This window comes from Lissotriton vulgaris, chromosome 10, assembly GCF_964263255.1.
Source record: "Lissotriton vulgaris chromosome 10, aLisVul1.2, whole genome shotgun sequence".
Lineage (NCBI taxonomy): Eukaryota > Metazoa > Chordata > Amphibia > Caudata > Salamandridae > Lissotriton > Lissotriton vulgaris.
Genome location: NC_141698.1, coordinates 417,291,953 through 417,311,268, shown reverse-complemented (window position 1 = coordinate 417,311,268; position 19,316 = coordinate 417,291,953). Strand labels below are relative to the sequence as shown.

General features: G+C 42.8%; 1 protein-coding gene across 7 annotated transcripts in view; it reads right to left on the bottom strand.

The window, feature by feature from the left end:
* Window positions 1-19,316, bottom strand: part of LOC147685330 (uncharacterized) — a 170,618-nt gene that overhangs the window by 6,129 nt on the left and 145,173 nt on the right. For 6 of the 7 annotated variants that reach the window (XM_086941255.1, XM_086941257.1, XM_086941254.1 and 3 more), the window contains 3 exons: window positions 14,621-14,662; window positions 14,494-14,532; window positions 10,631-10,765 (listed from right to left, as the gene is read on the bottom strand). In XM_086941255.1, the coding sequence (XP_086797381.1) occupies window positions 10,631-10,765; window positions 14,494-14,532; window positions 14,621-14,662 (216 nt within the window). The remainder of the gene's footprint in view (window positions 1-10,630; window positions 10,766-14,493; window positions 14,533-14,620; window positions 14,663-19,316) is intronic. The other variant, XM_086941258.1, reaches the window with a different exon arrangement.

Sequence of the window (19,316 nt, the reverse complement as noted above, 5' to 3'; positions counted from 1 at the left end):
CCACATCACTGCACTGAATGTATGGCTGTATACAGCAAAGACAAGAGTCAGCCCTGTATTCCAAAGTAACTGGGGACTTAAAACCGCAAACAAAGAAGTGACTCCTTTAGAATCATTTTGAAATATAAAATCAAGCTAATATGGAATCAAATAATATGTCCCCATGGCCATTAATGTTAAGTCATGTTGCGCACAAAACCAGTTCAAGTTGTGAAAAGAGAAGTACAGCCACATCGCTTTGAGTTAAGTCAATTTTGTTTGAAATAATTGAACAAATGTGCATAAGTAATGGTAACAGTGCTACCAGAGAGTAAAGTGAGGTGACTGCACAGTGTATATGTGCTGAGGGCAAGTGAATATAGACAATCCAACACAAACATGAGGTTTGGCTGTCACGATTAGTCATCAGTTGCATGTTGTTAGTTTATGAAAGGCACATTAGTTGAAAACTACAGATAAGATGATGTACCCTTTCGATCCCAGTGATGCAAGTTTCTAGAGGCTTTGTTAGGACATTTGTCAAAGAGCATTCGCAAGTGAAATGCTGAAAGGAATTTAGAATAAAAAGGAAAAAAGCAAGCTATGTATACCACCGCTATTATGAACTAGAGGAGGGTCTTAAGTCACCAATACATAAACTGTGCATTAATGAGTCATGTATGTACTGGTGGATTTTTTTTATTTTATCTCTCTTAGATTTTAATATTTGTTTGAGCTGACTAATGTAAGCCTTCAGGACTGCCTTCTTAGCCATACCACTGGTGCTATGCATAGCTCAGCCCTTGCTTTCTTTCACTTTTGAGATCAGCTGGCAACAGCACCTTCATTACAGCCTAGCATTTGATACAGAGTACTGTAGCACTATAATGAAGACACACTGTTGCCATTCCATCTTCGTTTAAAGCAGGACTATTTTCGAGGATGCCTTGCTAGTTGACCAATACTCCTGTGAAGGCAGATTTGGTTTTATTTCAGTATTGCTTTGTATTGCATTTGCAATCAGAGGGCTTTGTATCCCTGATAAGGCACTGCAGAGAATTAGCAGATTAGGAGCACAATACACCACATAGAGTGCTTACTTAGAAGAAACCTTGATTTGCACTGTGGCCTCTACGGGAAGTGCACGCCATAGGCCTAAACACCTTACAATTAAGTGCATCACAAAAGTATACAAATACACTGATAGGTTTTGTGGCGGAAAATAATCCGAAAAGTAGTTTAAAACGCTTTCAGAACACCTCACTTAATGGCGTTAGTCTACATTTCCTATTTTTAGGTATCAATAGGGGATAAATTGGTAAGATATTGTAACTTGTATGCAGAAATGTGGTAAGGAAGAAAGTAACTGAAACCAAAGTATTATAGTGGTGGAATTCTTTTTATCTAGTGCCTAATGGCCGGAATAAAACATTTTGCTCAATATTGTTTTATAAGACAACAAACACTGTGGCTGAGGCTAGTGGCAGCTCAACAATGTCAATCAATCAGGATTTATAAAGCACGACTAATCACCCAACAGGGTATACAGGTGACACTTTCTCATGCAGTGAATTTGATGGAAAGGTGACCTCAATATTTGGAAACAGCAATGGAGCTCTTTGGATAAGAATGTATCCTGTTGAGCTTGTAAAACCAGCATGATATGATGCCATCTAAGTTGTGGAATTGATTCCTTCAAAACAATCTGCGTTGGGGGAGGATAGTGCTGCCATTTATGAGACCAGGACAGCAGAGTTGTACTATGTCAAAAGGTGGCCTTTTAGATGTGCAATTATTTAGTTCACAGAGTGGACTCTCACAGAGACCCATTCCATAATAACTCATGCAGACAACACACAGTTGGAAAAGGTTGCCCACTTAGGTACTGGATGAGACCAAATAAAGAAAGGGTTAACCTGCAAAGTTCAAGATGCAATTTAATGACAACGCCTAAATAGGAAAATCATAATAATTAGTCTTGAACATACCAATGAACTTGGGGCAGAAATACTACGTAGTATACGTGGGTGTTAGTTAATCAAAGTCATACCATGCTCACAAGGGTGTGATGAATGTGTCAATGGTTAATTTTAAGGGAAAAATCAGGCATACACGGAAATATCTCAACACATATCTTTGAAGTGTAACGATATGGTATAGAACTTAGATTTTCTAAAGCAAGTTTTCTTCAGCTAATCGAAAGGTTTATCTTTGTTAAAAGGTGTTTTAGAATATTTTTTTGTACTGTTGATGCACCGTTTTAAAGATCAATTTGTAAGGATTCTTAGGGAATTACAAATACTGCAGACACTTGAGTCTGAATTTTGGGTTCAGTGGTAACCGATTTGCTTATAAAATATAGTAATTGTCTTTAAAATGTTTTTAACTGTTCGACTGGTATATGAAATTAGGTTCCATTAATATTGTTTTGTTGTATGAGACTTTATGAAGGCTGTATTTATTTTAAACGACCCTAAAATAATAAACAATAAATCTTGCCACAGGTTGATAAAGTGATAATGAATGTATCCAATAAAAGACATCCCATATGTAAAGAATTGGGTTATAAGTTGAGAGGGATGAAAGCCCCACTCAAATAATAAGCACAATTCTTCGCAGGGTGTACCAAAAAAGTTACTACCTGTGCTTAACCCTCTGGTAGCTTGGCACAAATGCAAGCAAGTTTAACTTGGAGGCAATGTGCACTCAAACAGTAATAAAGTGAAAACACAACATAAGAAAAATCCCAAACTACTTTACAAAAATAGAAACCACCAAAATGACAAAAATCCAATATGTAGAACCGGAGTGTTACATTTTTTAAGTTTTAAGTACGAATAGTGCCAAGAAGCACAAGGAGTAAATGAATGGGTTATTATTCGGTTAATCAAAACCTTATTAAAAACGGAGCCAATCTATGCTATACAAGATAAAATTAGGTAAAATATAATATTTGCAGAAAAGTGGCAAAAAATTTGCGAACATAAAAAAAGTTAAAAACATCAATCTCCGCGGAATGCAGATGTTGATTAAAGTACTAGAGCAGATGTGCAGCAGAAGGCAATGCCTTAATTTGGCAGGAACAAGTGTAGTTACCTTGGACCACGTTAGATGCTGCGATTATCATCATTATGTCTTCCACCACTTTAAGATCATCCACCTCTAAGCAGTAAAAGAAGTGCTTGATAAGAGATACAAACGTAAAATAGCAGAAGAATCGCAGCAAGACTCGGCGTGCCTTACTTTTGGCAAAAACAAGTCGGATTACCTGAAACCATCCTAATATGAAAATGCACTCGGAGATCATCCAACCCTGAGAAGTAAATAAGGTTCTTAACCCCTTCGATGCTGATGACGGAACGGTTCCGTCATCAGCGTTGGTTGAGCTGTGCTGATGACGGAACCGTTCTGTCATGACTCCGCCCGCGCAAGGCGGAGTCAGCATGGGCGGGGAATTCGCGCCGCACGGATGCGGTTCATAAAAGGTGCAAAGTGCAGGGTAGCCACAAAATTACAGAAGAATAACAGCAGGCCGAGATGATAAAATTTGAATTAATATATATGGTAAGAAGAGCAATGCCACAAAATTGGAAAGGTTTATTGGATCAATTCCTAGTGCCAAAGCTCAAAAGACAGAAAGGTGGCAGCAATCCATAATATTGAGGAGAAAGGATAATAAGGGAGCTACCTCACAGGGCCACAGGATTGGGTAGTAAATCAATTTTCAAATCCAGCCTTAAAAATCAGTGGTATTATCGCTGTGCATAATTTCACTGCAACGGCTTGAAAAAAACTTGACAATTTTAACATTTGGCATGGTGTTCTCGGAGTTCAGGCTTGCAATTACAGCCTGGCAGCAGGTTTGGACCATCAGAGAGTTAGAGTCTGTTCGAAGTAGACCTTTCCTAAACCGTAACAAGGAAAAGCAGATGCCAAAATGTGGATTATGGTTTCCTTACTCGATTACAGAGTTGGTGCTTTTCTTCTTTTATTGTGGAATTCCACCATACCGGGGTGTGACCGCGCAAATTACACTCCCCCTAGTCTGAGCGCTAAAAACCTAGACTTTAGCCACCTCGGGTAAGTACCTGTGACATATGGCTACTGTTTTCGTGGTTTGTAGGAACTGATTACTACCCAGGCTAGGGAGCGGCTGCTCAGAACAGCTACATCATCTAGCCTTGATAGGTTTTTTGCAGTAATTGTTGACAATTCTTTGAATGGCGACTGTAGAAGATTTTTTTGACCCATGCTTCTTTAAGCAAAAGCTGGCTCAGTTTAGCTTGAAGGTGGCGATTATAGGTAAAGGTGGGTCACGAGCCGCTTAGGTCACACCAGACTAAGCTATTCAGGCTGTCTTGTGGGGCAATTCTGAGTTTATGGCAGGAATTTAGATAGGAACTGCTCCTGGCCCCGGTCTGATTGGTGAGGTTGAATTCAAGCTTCTAATAATGATCTTGTTTAGCAGGACAGCCTCTTAATCCAGGGTGATTTCGCTCCCTTACATTAGTGTTGGTATTGCCTTGGCCTTCATTACCTGAAATAAAGGCTCTAGGCTCGGACCCGACAGTTTCGGAAATAAAGTCATGAAGCAAAACAAAAAGCTGCTGCCTTTAGTTTTCAGGATGTTCTTGTGGGTAATGAAGGTGTCTCTGATATAGAGATGGATCCCAAAGTATTTGTACTCAGCGCTTTGCGAAAGCCACTCCCCATTTAGGTACCACTGTCCCCGTTCTGTGATCTTCCTTCTGGACATGACAATCTTGGATTTGGTGTTATTTACTTATTCATTTCATGACTATTCTTGCTGATGTAGGAGTGCAGATTTGATAGCTGTCGCTGCAGGCCAATTTTAGTGTGGCTTAACAGGACAAGGTTGTCCATGTAGCGTAGATGTGCCATGTGAGGCCCTCCCAATTTCTGGGTATGGCAGTTGACGACGTTCTAGGGCCTCTGATAGGTCAGTGATGTACAGATTGAATAGTAGAGGCATTAGCACACATCCCTGCTTCCACCTGATTTTTGTGGGAAGCTTCTGTGAGATGCGTGCACCAACTCCAGCTTTACCTGCACCCATGTATTTGAATACAGCCGCTCAATAGGTTTAATGGGCGGCACAGCCATGCAATTTCCGCCACAAGGAATCCCTAGGGATGCGATCAAAAGCAACGTTGAAATCAATAAAGCACCGAGCAGCTACCGATTACCTTATCATGCATCAAGGCCAGTGCAATTAAATTTGTAGAAGTGCTGCAGATATCTTTAAAGCCACACTGGTTCCTGGGGATGATCTGTCCTTCATTTGCCAATGCTTTAAGATTATCAAGCAGAAAGCGTGCATACAGTTTTGCGTTGTTGTCTATGTGCTCTAAAAGGTGGTAATGTCTGGGTTCCGATTTCAATCCACCCTTAAAGATCAGTTAGATGATGGACCTGTGCCAGAATTCTGGAATCCTATTTGCTTGCAAATCCTAGCTGACCAAAAGAAGGCAAAGAAGCAGACCTCCTACAGCGAGAGATAGCTGCTAGGCAGACTTGGAGATAAGGGAGAACCGCATGAGGTGAAGAGGAAAAAGGATGTAAGTTAGTTTGTTGGCACCCAATGCTTCCTCTTCAGCCGATAGTATCTTCTTGCATTCAGACAATAGGTTCAGATAGGCAAACTCATTGTTCTCAGCAGTCAGAGCAGGTCGATAAATAGAGATTTGGCATTTGGATGCAGCACTTTTCACTGGGACAAATCAAGAGGTATGGAATATGAGCCAAAATAATTTCTCCGAGAGTAAGAGGAGTTCTGTGAACCAATGCTGGCGTGGCCAGGAGGGTGCTATGAGGATGATCCTGCAGGGTACGGCTTTCATCTTTGAGAGTAGCCTTAGTAGAAGAGGAGGAACTGGAGCAAAGATGTCTGACCATACCATCAAAAATGCATTCCCCCATGATCCCTGATGGTGATGCCAGCATGCGAAGAACTGGCATTTTTTGTTAAGTGGGGTTGCAGAAAGGTGGAGACTTGGCTTGCCCCAATGGAGAAAGCTTTTATTGAGAGTCGCAGGTTCCCATTCTTTGCAAGACGGTTTTAACCTGCTGAGAAGGCCTGCTGTTGTGTTCTGGTTGTGGGGAAGATGTTCTGCCCTTAGGAATACTCTATTGCAAATTGCCCATTCCCAAATGCAATGCACTTCTTGAGAGAGAAGGTGAGATCTGGTGCTACCCTGCTTGTTGATGTAGTGCATTGTGGTTGTGTTGTCCATCCGGACAAGAACTGTTGAGTTTTTTCCTTCCTTTAAGGCAGGACAAACTGCTTTAAGCTCAAACAAGTTGATGCGACGATGGCAGTGGGGCTGGTGCAATCAGCTGCTGACCTGTAAGTCTTGAAGGAATGCTCTCCATCTATCGAGGGAGGAATCAGTAGTAATTACGGGAGGAGAAGGTGTGGCTAGAAAAGACAGACCAACAGATATTTCTTTGTTTTATCCAAGAGATGGGTTGGACCATTTACGATGTGCTCATGAGTAGATCTTCAAAAGATCCCGCTGCTTGTAGCCATTGCTTATCTAGTTCCTCCTGGACAGGACGCATCCTTAGACGACAGAATAGAACAAGAGGTATTCAGAAAGACATCATCCCTCAGAGGGATTTGCAACAGCGAACTGGAAGAGATTTTCTTTTTTGCATGATTTGTGCTAGAGATATCAGTTTGAATTGTCTCTCGGCTGAGGAACGTACTTTGCTGAGTGTTGTGTTGAGTGTTGCTCCTAGAAATGTGATAGTTTTTGAAGGATGCAAGACTGACTTTTCCAGTGTTAGGGTAAGGCCTAATTTGCTGAACAGAGTTGTTCAGGCTACTGTGGACGTCTAAGCTACGGAAATGTATGGTGCCTTGACTAACCAATCGTCTAAATAGGGGAACACTTGGTGCTTTTCTTACCTTGTGAGGGCTGCTACCATAGCCAAGCACTTTGTGAATATCCGCGGTGCAGTCTTGAGGCCAGAAAGAAGGACTCTGAATTGATAATAGCTCTTGTGAATCACAGGTACTTCCTGTGAGAGGGATAAATGGGGATAGGGAAATATGCGTCTTGAAGGTCGAGGGTGGACATGGTGGCTGACATTTGTGGTGGCTGACGTTGTGAGTATTGAGGACGATAGAGTTGGGGAGGAGGAAGTGTAAGAGGGGTAACAATATTGTTGGTAGCCTCCCCTGTACGATGGAAGACCTCTTCCTCGAGTCCCTCGAAAAGGTACTTTATGATACTGAAGCATCCCCCACGACTTAGCTGTGTCAGTATCCGCCTTGAAACTGTGAAGCACTTCATTGACGTGTTCGCCGAAAAGTGCTTCCCCATCTTAAAGCAGGTCAAGGATTTTGTTCTGGACCTCAGGCCAGAAGGATGTAGCTCTGAGCCAGCCCTGGTGGCGTAAAATGGCTGAACCTGCAAGTAATCTAAAGGCTGTGGTGGCATTGTCCATGGCACAGTCGCTGACCTCGGAGGATGTGCGCTCCCCTTCCTGAAGAATCTTTTTGGCCTCTATTTTACTATCATCCAAAAGTTGATCTAGGTACAGTGCCAGGTCATGCTCCATTTGGCGGTCGTATCATCCTAAAACTGCGAGTGCCGTCATTGAAGAGAATCTTTTCCCTGCACGGTCGAGGCTCTGACTTCTTTGTCAGGCGGCGCCATTATTGGTGCTAATGGATTTTTCGATTAATGCTGTGCCGCTTGTGAGATGACGGAGTTGGGTTTGGGTGACCAATAGGACAAGAAGGTGCATCTTCTGGAGCCTTATACTTTTTCTCAAGGCAGAGAAGGACTGCCAATATTGTGGAAGGAGTCTTCATGACCTTCAAGCCCTCTTCCGAGATATAAATCACAATGGGCACCGCTCATACAGTCTTTCTAAAAGGTTCCTAAAAATCATAAAGGAAACAGTCTGTTTGTGAAGAAGGCATAGACAAGTAAAAGCGCGTTGCTGCGCGCTCCAGCAAATTATGGAATCTACCAGTATCTTGAGGTGGAGAATCAACTGGTATTGGTGACAGAGAAAATGGTGTGGGTATGTAGTTCCCCCTCCTCACAAAAGTCATAGTATCTTGGTGGAGAGGAGCCTGTGGTGAATGGTGTGCAGAGATAGGTAACAATGTAAAGTTTAGCTGTGTAGTGGATGGAGGGATAGACAGGGCTGGACCTGGTATAGAAGGTTGCTCAGAGGGAGCAGATGTGACCGGAAATCATTTCTCATAATTTGACATCATGAACTGTAAGCCAGTGAGCAGCGAAGATGGCATGCAAACAATCTCCTCCTGATACTGCTGGTGATGTTGGTCTTGAGGTACATAATAGTGCTGATCCTCATGCTCATCTTCATACTCGTCTTCTTGGCACTTTACGTAAAGTTCTGATGGACTGTGAGTATATCCGAAAGGACTATCCTCATTTGAGTCCGGCTCCTCTAATAGCTGTGATGGAACTAATGGGTGTGAATAACTAGGAGCGGTGTGGGCAGGTGTCGTTTTCTGTCCTGTTCACTCTATCAAGATTTTTAAATCGTGGGCGGGATCAAAGATGGCGGCCCCGACTGAGATGTAGCCAACTCCGAAGAATTCTAGGTGGTTGTCAGAGGATGCAACGTAGTAGAAATGGTGACGGAGGACTACATCGATGGAAGTGGATCCGTCACTCGAATCGGACACTTAGACAATGATGGTGTCATCAGCAGTGGTGTCGACGGTTGAGTACAATTCATCGACGAGGGTCTCTTGGAATCTGCGCGGATGACGACAGTGAGGTTTTCTTCATCAATGGTGGCACCGATGATGATTACATTGACGGTAAGTTGTTTGTTAGAGTCTGTCAGTCAGGGGTACAGAAGAGGGTTTCTTAAAAGCATGCTTCTCCTGAGGGGGTGGTGTAGGCACTTCAGATCTGAATTTTTTTGGTCTACTCTCCCTAGAATTACTCTCTTTGACCTCCTTTTGCTCTTTAGGAGGAGAGTTTGAAGAGCTGTGTCTGTCACACGTGTGTGTTTTTTATTTATGCTTTTTTAGGTCGTTAACTTGAAGAGTGAGGTGATCTCCCTCTCTTATAAGACCTTCTGAAAGAAGATGGCGCTTCCTCACTTGAAAGTGGGCACTTTCTTGTCTTTATCTTCTGGAGCCATATAGTAGACGCCTAATGTCTAATTTGAATAGGTGCAACACACCTTGCATTCTTTGCCCTTATGGTTGGGGGTAAAGGCAATATATGCAGTCCTTGTGGGGGTCATCGGTATAAGGCCTCTTCTTAGAGCAGGTAGCACAAGCTCTGAAGAGGCTCTTCTTTTCCTTATGTACTTAGGACGAAAGGAACTGAAGACTGAAGCTGAGGGGACTAGAAGTCCAGAATCCTCTGTAAAGAAGAAAATACGGGTGATAAAGACGTTGAAAAAACTGTAGACTGAAGAAACTGAGCAGAGCTCAGTGGAGTCTCCATAGCAAGATGTGTGGTTGAACATCTGATGGGCTGGAGCTTCTTACAAGAGTGTTCTAGAGGACAGGGCAACCTGATTGGTTGAAATATATATTTGGTCTCTGCTTTAACAATGTCTATAATATGTTATAAAACTAGGGGGCGCCTAGGGCCTTATGTGTAACGAGCAAATGGGAGAAAGACCAAAGGGGCGAATGCCCTGCATGTAAATACATGGAGGAGTCCGAACTACATGTGCTGCTCCTCTGTCCTGCCTATTGACTGCAGCGCAAGCGTTGGCTACTCTAGCTATGCAAGAATTTGGGTTTTGTGCGCTGCATTGAGGCTTACAGTGTTTTAAAGTATGACACCCATCCTCTAATTCTGTGGTATCACGGTTCCTAAATTGCATGTGGCACATCCGGCAGGCCTGTCTAAAGTAGATTCCCTCGGAAGAACAAGTGCACTGAATTTCCACAGGTTGAGCAACTGTCTACTCATGCTTGAGGATTTGTACCTTTGACCTACATTTTTAGCCTTTGTAAAAATGTTAGATTACAGCCCATCTCCGGACGGTTGCTTTTATTTCGTTTTTAATAGATTGTAGATAATTTTACACATTATTTTACATCCCTGTTGTAACTCTTATGCACTGTGTGTTTCTTCTTTTATAACTACAAGTGTACATTATCTGTTTTATTGTTCTTGCACTTTTATGGCCCTAGTGGCAAATAAAGATTATAAATGGAATGGTAACTTTGCATTGCTATTATAAGGGGAGAAGAGTTGGCCTAATGGCAAGGGCAGACTACCTCGAATCTGGGGAACTGGGATCGAGTCTCGGCTGAACATCCTGTGATTTTGGGCAAATCACTTAATCTACCCGTGTCTAACAAAAACGAATGTGTCCTCATGTAATGCAACTGGTGATATGTAAAGTTCTCTGATACCCAATTCGGGTCAAGGTCGCGCTATATAAAACTCTGTAAAATAAAAAAATAATGCACCGGGGACTCCCATCTCGAAGACGGGAAATGATTCAAGCATGTGAGTCTATGAAAGTTCCAATACTGGAGTCAACTTCAGTTACCCCGGGAGAAAAGCCACCCAATCTACCATTTCAAACTGTAAAGGGTTGTAAGATGGCCCACTGTCCGCCGGAAATATTAGAGTGGTCTCAGTTTACACAGCTTCCTACTCACCTCTCAGAAGAAAGGTCTGTGGTCCACCATGGAGGTCTTGTACGCGGGGGAGATGAGAAGAGGGAATAGAGCAGTCTTGGAGAGAAACTGGTATTCCTTGGTCAGAGGAAATCTCTTCTGAAAAGCTCCCAGTATCTGCAATGAAAAGAAAACTATGTGTAGTAAACTGAAACTTTAATAGGCTCTCCTCTTCAGGCCCTGTTTAGACTGGGGGGGGGGGAATTTGATATGGAAATTCCTAGCAGGCAGGATTACCATTACTGGCTAGTTTCTGTGTATAGAATTCTACCTAATACAAATTAGTCTCCTCGGAATGGAGAATAACTGTGGGGGACATGTAATCACCGTGCAGAGTTCCAGACTGTATTCCATGTTGTGTGGGGGGTTAACAATCACATTTAACTCCTGTGTCACCAAAGGTGGTAAGGGGGAGGTGGCTTGAGAAAGACGGGAAGGGAACAATAGGTTTGGAACGGTGAGAAGCTCAGAATGTGCCGGGTGATGGGGCGTTGCTGCTGTTGCAACCAAAGCCTCATGTGATTTTATTGGCTGGAATATATGGCTGGTAAAATCAGATCCAGTATTCCTGCTCCATGGAAAAAGAGGTGCAAGTACTCTAAGCCATTTGGGATCAGGCTCTTAATCTCAAAATAGTTAAGATGAGAAGGGAAAATAAAATGGATAGCTCTAGAAATGCGTGCACCACATCCAAGTTAAGACCTTGGTGTTCAGTTCAGATACTGAATTTTTTTTTTGCTTCACAATTTATTTGCACAATGAAACATGCTAAAGACAGCAAGAAACAAATTTAATAATTTTCAAGCACATAAATTTAGCCACCTCAGACACATATCGATCTATGTGGCTGGGACCAGCAGCTATACGCTAGCATGTGGTGAAAAAATAAATTGCCACAAGAGGAATGCATTTTGCACCTTTTTCTTTTGGTTACTTCTTACTTTATGTTAAAAAGTTACAGATTTTTCTCAGTTAAAAACAAGACACATGTTTAGATGGTTCATCTTCCTATTAGATTTGCAGCAGTGTTTCTGCATTAAATGTTTGGGAAGGGAATAATGAGAAATGAAGGAGGATGCTGATCTGCCAATAGAGGTAAAATGAACCAAGGTACTTTAGTTGTGCTGCTTTTCACACAGTCATAAACATTGTGGGCCCAATGTAGGTGGCCCATTACCGGTCGCTAAACCCGAAATTCAGTAAATTTCAGGCTTACCGACCGGTATTGAGCCATTTCAGATGTAGGGGATGATTCGGCAAATACCGAATCGGTATTTACCGATTCTGTATTTACCGAATCATTATTTACCGATTCGGTATTTACCAAATCGGTAAATGGCATATAGAAAGCACTTTTAAGAGTGCTTATCTGCTCTAAGGATTCGTTATTTACCACCAACTATTAGTTGGTGGTAAATACCGAATACCTTTGAAAATGCAAATCTGTGCATTTTCAACAGTGCCATGTGGCAGACATGCATGCCCTTAGGGCATGTATGTGTGCCACATGTGCACACATGTCAACTAAGAATGAGCAACCCAATATACCCTTGAGGGCTTGGGCGATTGGTATGAAAGGGTAATTGTGCCGTCAAGGGTTTTTGTTAAACTGATGAATATTCAGAATTATATATTATTTTGTGGTCCTAAACATTTGACACCACTGATGCACAATTTGTGTCAGACAAAGTTTTTAGACAAATAGAGCTAATACCAGACGGTAATAAAAAGAGAGAGCAATAGCAGGGTGTATGGAAAAGTTCTGTTTCTTTTAATTGTTCACAAAACAAGAATAAAATATACATGGGTATACCATTTGTTGCAAAAGCTACAATAGGAAATATATCAATAAAACAGCCTATTTGCAGCAATTGTTGTAGCTTATCCACCTATTTACAGATTCTATCATTACAAGCGGTGGAACAAGCGCAGTCAACGTTTCGGTCTCTAGACTTGCGTTATGGAGACCATCCTCAGGACAAACAAATCAAATCATGAATACCCTTTCTTATAGATTAATGAAGATTATGGAGTTTAAATGGGCCTCAAATTCAAGTAGATGGTAGCACTGAGTGCAATCATCTGTAAAGACAGGAATCGACTGATTTTATCTCTCCCTGTGTAACTTTAGAGGTGGCACTGCTGATAAACACGTACATCTAGTCTGTACTTCAGTTCTCTGTATATTTAAACGATTGGCAGGCCCTCGGTCACTTTTACATGAAGTTCACTTAACACAGCAGTCCTGGCTAAACAAAGGTCGAAGGCGATCCTCACAGTTCAACAGGCAGAAGCAATCTCTGCCGGATTGCCACAAAATAATATATAATTCTGAATATTCAACAGTTTAACAAAAACCCTTGATGGCACAATTACCCTTTCATACATGTGCACACAAGCACTATTCAGGGGTGCAACAGGGTGTCAATGTGACACCCTGCCGCCCTTGAATGTTTCCCTATTTTACAGAATCGGTATTTACCTATTCGGTAATTCACATTCATTCCTATGGGCCTGGAGGCCCATAGGAATGAATGGGAATTACTGAATCGGTAAATACCGAATCGTACCGAATCAGTAATACTTACCGAATTTTTTTCTACATAGCATTTACCGGTTCTAAAATACCGAATCGGTAAAATTCTGTATATTATAATCGGTAAATTTGGATTACCTACATCTGGCCCTGTATATCCGGGAACCACCTTAAACAAAGTCACTGCAGCTGTAATATTCAATTCAGTGTAGAAAGCATCACCATTTAATGTATTCTTCATTTACAAAAATATAAACCTATTTAAGAACATACAGCCACAAGCAAGGAGTAACAACAATGTATTATTCAACCGTGCCCCTCAACTCTTCATCTCCCTCAATCTACAGGTAGTTAAATATCCATTCTCATACATGCTCAAATAATCGACAACCCAATTCTTTGAATTATGCCTGTATCTGATAATAGTGGGACAGTAAATACTTTTGTCTTAGCGCTTTGGCGGAGTCACTGATTTAACGACTTAAAAATAATTATATACTTAATCAATCTTATTGCACCCAAAGATTTTCTCTCATCCCTCAGTGGTTAATCGTTTTATCTCATGTTGAAGTGCTGCAGGAATCAAACACGAGTAGTGCAAGTAGTTCAAACCTCTTCTGTTATGGCTCTAAACATAAATCCTGGTAGTATGTTTGTCAGGTCTCCACAAGATACATTCCTAAAAGTGCATCTTCTGCTTCAGACAGCCATGGATACTTCACTTTAGAAATCCTTAACAGGGAGATGCTTTCAAACAAGTCGTAGTGTTATCTTTCCAGTCATCCAACTCGGAGGGCCTTCGCCTACTTCCTGTTCTAGCAAATACAGCAAGACACACTGATGGGAAGAATTTCCTGCACCACATGAGAGGATTAAAACTGCAACATCTGAATAATAATGTACAGGCTCTCTCCTAATACTAGCATCCACTTTCTCCCCAACTGAGCACCAACCCACAGCCCAACGCTTGTCAGCCTCAGACCCTTGGAACTACTAATTCAAGCCAGTTTCCAGGTTCAGTGGAGTAATACACCCACTGTAGAATCTCGTGTTTAACTCTCTGCACCTATGTTCGAAGTCTAGCAGATCTATTTAGCCTTTCAACAATAAAATGGCCACAATTCACTAATGTTAGGTTAACTAGGAAAGGTTGGCAGATTGTGCATACGTTTGCAGTGCGTGAGAGACTCCGTTTTCATTTAGTTTAAAGCTTTGAGAAGCAGTTCTTGGAAGTGCCACACGGTGGTGGTAGTTCCCAGCGGTTTACAAATAGAAGACAATTAGTCGAATAATGTTTCCCAATTCTCACCTGGTGCTGAATCTGCGTTAAACGAGGAAAGAAAATCCCCTGTAAGAAAGGAAGAGAGCTGGTATTCAAAAACGTAAAATTAGAAAGTAAATGTAAATACATCTAGGCTACAGATAGAAAACGTTACCTGTAGCAGCAGTCATTGGAATTGGACTAAAGCGAAAGGCTTCTGTCAAAACAAAATGGAAATGTTAGGATTGTTAAACCAGAAATGAAAATTGTCATACTTTTTACTTCGGTTTCATGGGTTGCGTCCTATTTGAGATTTTTCAAATTAACTTTTTTAAATGGTTTATTAAAAAAGATTGTTTAATGTTCAAGTGTGTGGTTTCGGCTGCGGTTATCACAACTGTGTGCAATCCGCTCACCTTAACACAGATATAGGTGTTGAAAATAAATATATTTAAAAAAGGCAGCAATAAGGATGACAGCAGGGAAACGTAATGGACATAATAAGACTGTCGATTGGGTATAAACAAGACTAGGAAAACGAGTAAAGGGCGCCAAATTATAGTTGGCTCAGGCAACGGAAGAATCATAGTAACAAAAAACACAAGTGAAACTGGCAGGTAACATACATTCATGCATACCTTTCTGCAATCCAGTTGTCCCCTCTGAAAATAATGCGCGCTTGCCACAACGGCTTTCATCATGCACAATAACAATTTTTTTTTTACAGGTAGAAAACGAGAGTGGGCTGAGAGGCTAGGTGAGAGCCAGGGGTGGTTCCTCCGCTAAGGCATTGAGATCAAAGGAAGAATAAAATAATGAGAACGCAACGTTAATAACATTACGTTATTATCATTTTATTTGTTGTACGGAGCTCGAGCCGGGTTAGGGCGGAGTGGGACTTGGCTGTCGGAGGAAGAGTGGTTGCTGCACCATAAGTGCGCATGACGGTTTGGCCGGCTGTCTTGGGCCGGCAACACTTTATGTGCGCTTAGCATGTTCGCCACTGACTGTATTGAAAGGCTGCATGAAGAACATGCACAGGCACCCACTCCCTGTCTGAGCATCAAACCAGGGCGCTCAAACCAATCACAACACTACTGTCATGCTGACAGCAACGTCGTGATTGGCTAGGGGGGTCTGGGAGGCTGTGTGCTTCCTGCTTCCTGGAGGCTACAAAAGAGGATGAAGAAGAGGCGGTGACCAGCAGTTAAGTGAGCTGTGGTATTCTTTATTTTTGTCTTTTTTGTGGCTGGATGGGTCAGTGAGTGGGTGTGTGCGAGTGTCTCCAGAGATCAGTGAGTGGTTGTGTGAGTGGTTCTGTGGATGATGTCATGAGTGATGTCATGAGTCTGGCCAGTAGTTGGGAGGCTATAGTGTCACACCTACAGGGCCTAGAAGTGTCTGCAGAGGTATTTCAAGAGAGTTTAGGGCACAAGGCAATCCAAATGTTGTGTTCTGAAAGTGTGTCCCACAATCATAGTCTAGCCCCCTACAGCATACGGTTCCACCACCTACATTTGGCAGAGATCTCACTTGGCAACAGGTCTCAGGCGGTCACCCCTTCCCTGAATTGATTACTTTGTCCTAATTTTGTTGTAGCCCTCTCCTACAGTTCAAATACAGGATGCATTATGTACAGAACATAGGCACGTTGTGTACCACAAAGTCTCACTGGGTCCTTTATTGTGAGCGCAGTGCAACCTTTCCGTACTTCCATATACACAATATGCGAAAGCACAATGGAACACTGTACCATCATCCTCAGCGCGCTAATGAGGTTAAATATGTATGATGTCATTGCACTATCGTTATTGTTTGGAGAAAAAAAGAAATGTCAATAAATAGATTTTTTTTAAATGAGTGATGTCATAAGTGATGTAATATGTGAGGTCATAAGCAGTGCATTGTGGGGGCGATAGTTATTGTTAGCTCAGGTAACCATTTATTCAGTGAATTTCACTGGTTTTGTAGGAGTGAAATTTGAGCCTAACTATAATGTACCTGTAACCTTTGGTTCTTTCAGTGAATTTCTACTGGTTTTTTAATGCTTAGTAAGATGCCCATCGATGTACATGGTGGGCGGGGGGAGGTTGGACGCAGGGCCTGGTATTGTACTGCCCCCACCCCAGCTTGCTGCTCCTGCTCCCGCCTCCTTGCCAGCCATTGTCCAAGTCCATGCCCCTACTCCTTCATTACAGTCCTATGTGGCCATTGTTCTGCCACTGCCACTGCTCTTCCCACTTGCCCTGAACAGTTAGCTTGTTGTCCCATCCATCTCCTCCCTACCCTCTGTTGTCCGAGTACATGCACCAGCCCCTCCCTTCTGCCCTGCATGGTCTGATATGCTGCCACTGCCCTCCATTTGGCTTGATGTCCCCGCCCACTCCTCCTGCCCTCTGTTGTCCAATTCTATGTCCCTTCATTGCCCTCATACTTTGGCTCTGTGCTTAGCTTGCTGCACCTACTATGCTTCCCCCTGCCCTCCGATGTCTGTGTGCATGCCTCTGTTTCCTCCTTTTTGCCCATCATGTTTCATGGTCCTGCCACTGCCCTTCCTATCTACTCTGAGTGTTATATTGAGCTGCCGCTGCCACTGCCACTGCCCCTCCCTGCTACCCCCATCTTGCCTATCCGAATTCCATGCCCCTATCCCCTGCCTCATGCCCTCCATGGTCCATTTTGCTGCCGGTCCCTTCTTCCCTCTGTGCTCTGTTGTGCTGTAACTGCTCCTCCTGCCTGCCCCGCATGGCCTGTTGTGAACCCCCTTCCCCTGCCCTCTCTTGTCTGTGTCCAGCACCTACCCCTCACTTCTGTCTACCATGGTCCTTTAAGCATGCCCCTTCTTTCTTGCTCATGCCCATCATGGCAGTTGTTCTGCCACTAACCCTCCTGCTTGCCATGCATGGTATTCTGTGCTCCCACAGCCACTCCCAACCTGCTATGTGACCCCCCCAACTCCCCTCTGTTGTCTGTGTGTATGCCATTATAGTCTCACTATTGCCCTCCATGGTGTTTTGGGCTTCCAGTGCCCATTCTGCCAGCCCAATATGGCCAGCTTGCTTCTCCTGCCCTACCCAATGCCATCCGTTTTCCATGTGCAGCCCCTATCCCTCTCTCCTGCCGTTGTCTGGTATGTTTTGTCGTGCCATTGCCCCCATCCCTCCTGCCCTTCATGTTCCGTTATGCAGCAACTCTACCTCCTGTCTGTTCGTTATGGTCAGCTTGCTGCCCTTGCCTCTATCCCCTCTGTTGTCCATGCAAATGGCCCTGTCGCCTTCCTATTGCTTCCCATGGTCCATTGTGCTGAACTGCCATCCCCAATGCCCTGTGTTGTGTATTGTGCTTGTGCAACCCGTGATGCCTGCCCAATAAGGCCAATTTGGTGCCACTGTCGATCTCCCTCCTGCCTTCTGTTATCCAAGTCCATGTCCCTACCCCATTCCTCCTGCCATCTGTGGACAAATGTACCATACTTGCCAACATGTTGAACTTGATAAGAGGGAGATTTTTGGGGAAAAAACTGGGGAACTGATTTTCCCCATCGACTTATATTGAAAAAGAGGCAATTTTAGGCAGGAGACAGATAAAATAAAGTTCTTCTGGGCTTAAAACATTGTGAGTCTTCTGCCTGGACTGGGTCTGTTGGCATGTTTGGTTGTACTGCCACCACCTCTTCCTTCTGCCCTCAATGGCCTGTCATATTGCCACAGCCTCTCTTGCCTGACCTACATGGTTGGTTTTTTGCCCCTGCCCCACTTTCCCATGCTTGTCATGGTCCATTCTGCTGCCACTGTCCCTCCTGCCTGCCCAGCGTGGTCAACGTGTTGCCTCTGCACCCTCATCCCTGCCCTCGATTATCCCAGTCAGTTCCCCTGACCTCGGCCTCCCAACAGTATTCTAATGAACAACTAGCTTGCTAACATTCCACTTTTATTACAAAAGCGTGGCACGTCTGACCTCATTTTGATGTAATCCAAACTGCAATACCTAAAGTATTTCCTTTAGAAATTATAAAAATGAGATGATCTTATTCCCCTAGAAATTATGTTTAGTGCTTTAAAAAACTGAAATGATTACATATTTTTTGAGTTTTCAAATAGCAACAAAACACTTTTAAATTATTTGCTATCTTTGTTTTTCTATCCAGTTGATCACTTGATTATATGTTACACATACGAAGAGATGTGGCGTTATGGCAGGAGCTCCGGAGTTTGCAACTAGGGAACCGGGTTCAATTTTCGGTGTCAGCTCGACATCCTGTGATTCTGGGCAAATCACTTAATCTCCCCATTCCTAAAACCAAAACGAATGTGTCCTTGTATAATGTAACTGATACTCATGTAAAGCACTCCAATATCTTCAGGTCCAGCCTGTGCTAAATAAAACCGGGAAAAATTGGGGAAGACTTGAGCTATATTTGGGTTATACTATTGCTACATTTGGGCTCTTTTTACTCTGTTGGGACTTATTTGTTAAGAAGCTCCCTAATTTCTTCATTTACTGCAGTATCCTCAATATAAAATGCTTTCAGTTTTCCACTTTGATTCCATCAAGATGGCATTCAGATGTGCCACACTTTTGCATATATTCATAATTTTAGCACTTTAGTTGCTCATTAGAACACTGTAGTAAAGCTGCTGATCACCAGGGAGCTAACTGGCATTGAAACTGCATGTTCAGTCTGCATAATGTTTTTTTGATAATCAAGTTTATTGAAGTTTGATACAAAAAAGTTCATAGATAACAAGTCACACATCATAGTTAAAAATAAAGACCCCTCTCCCTCCCCGATGATAGCATAAATCACATTAGTCCTTCCTGAATAAGGAAATAGTCTCATCACCTCCCACTGAGAAATCAGACAAGGGCCC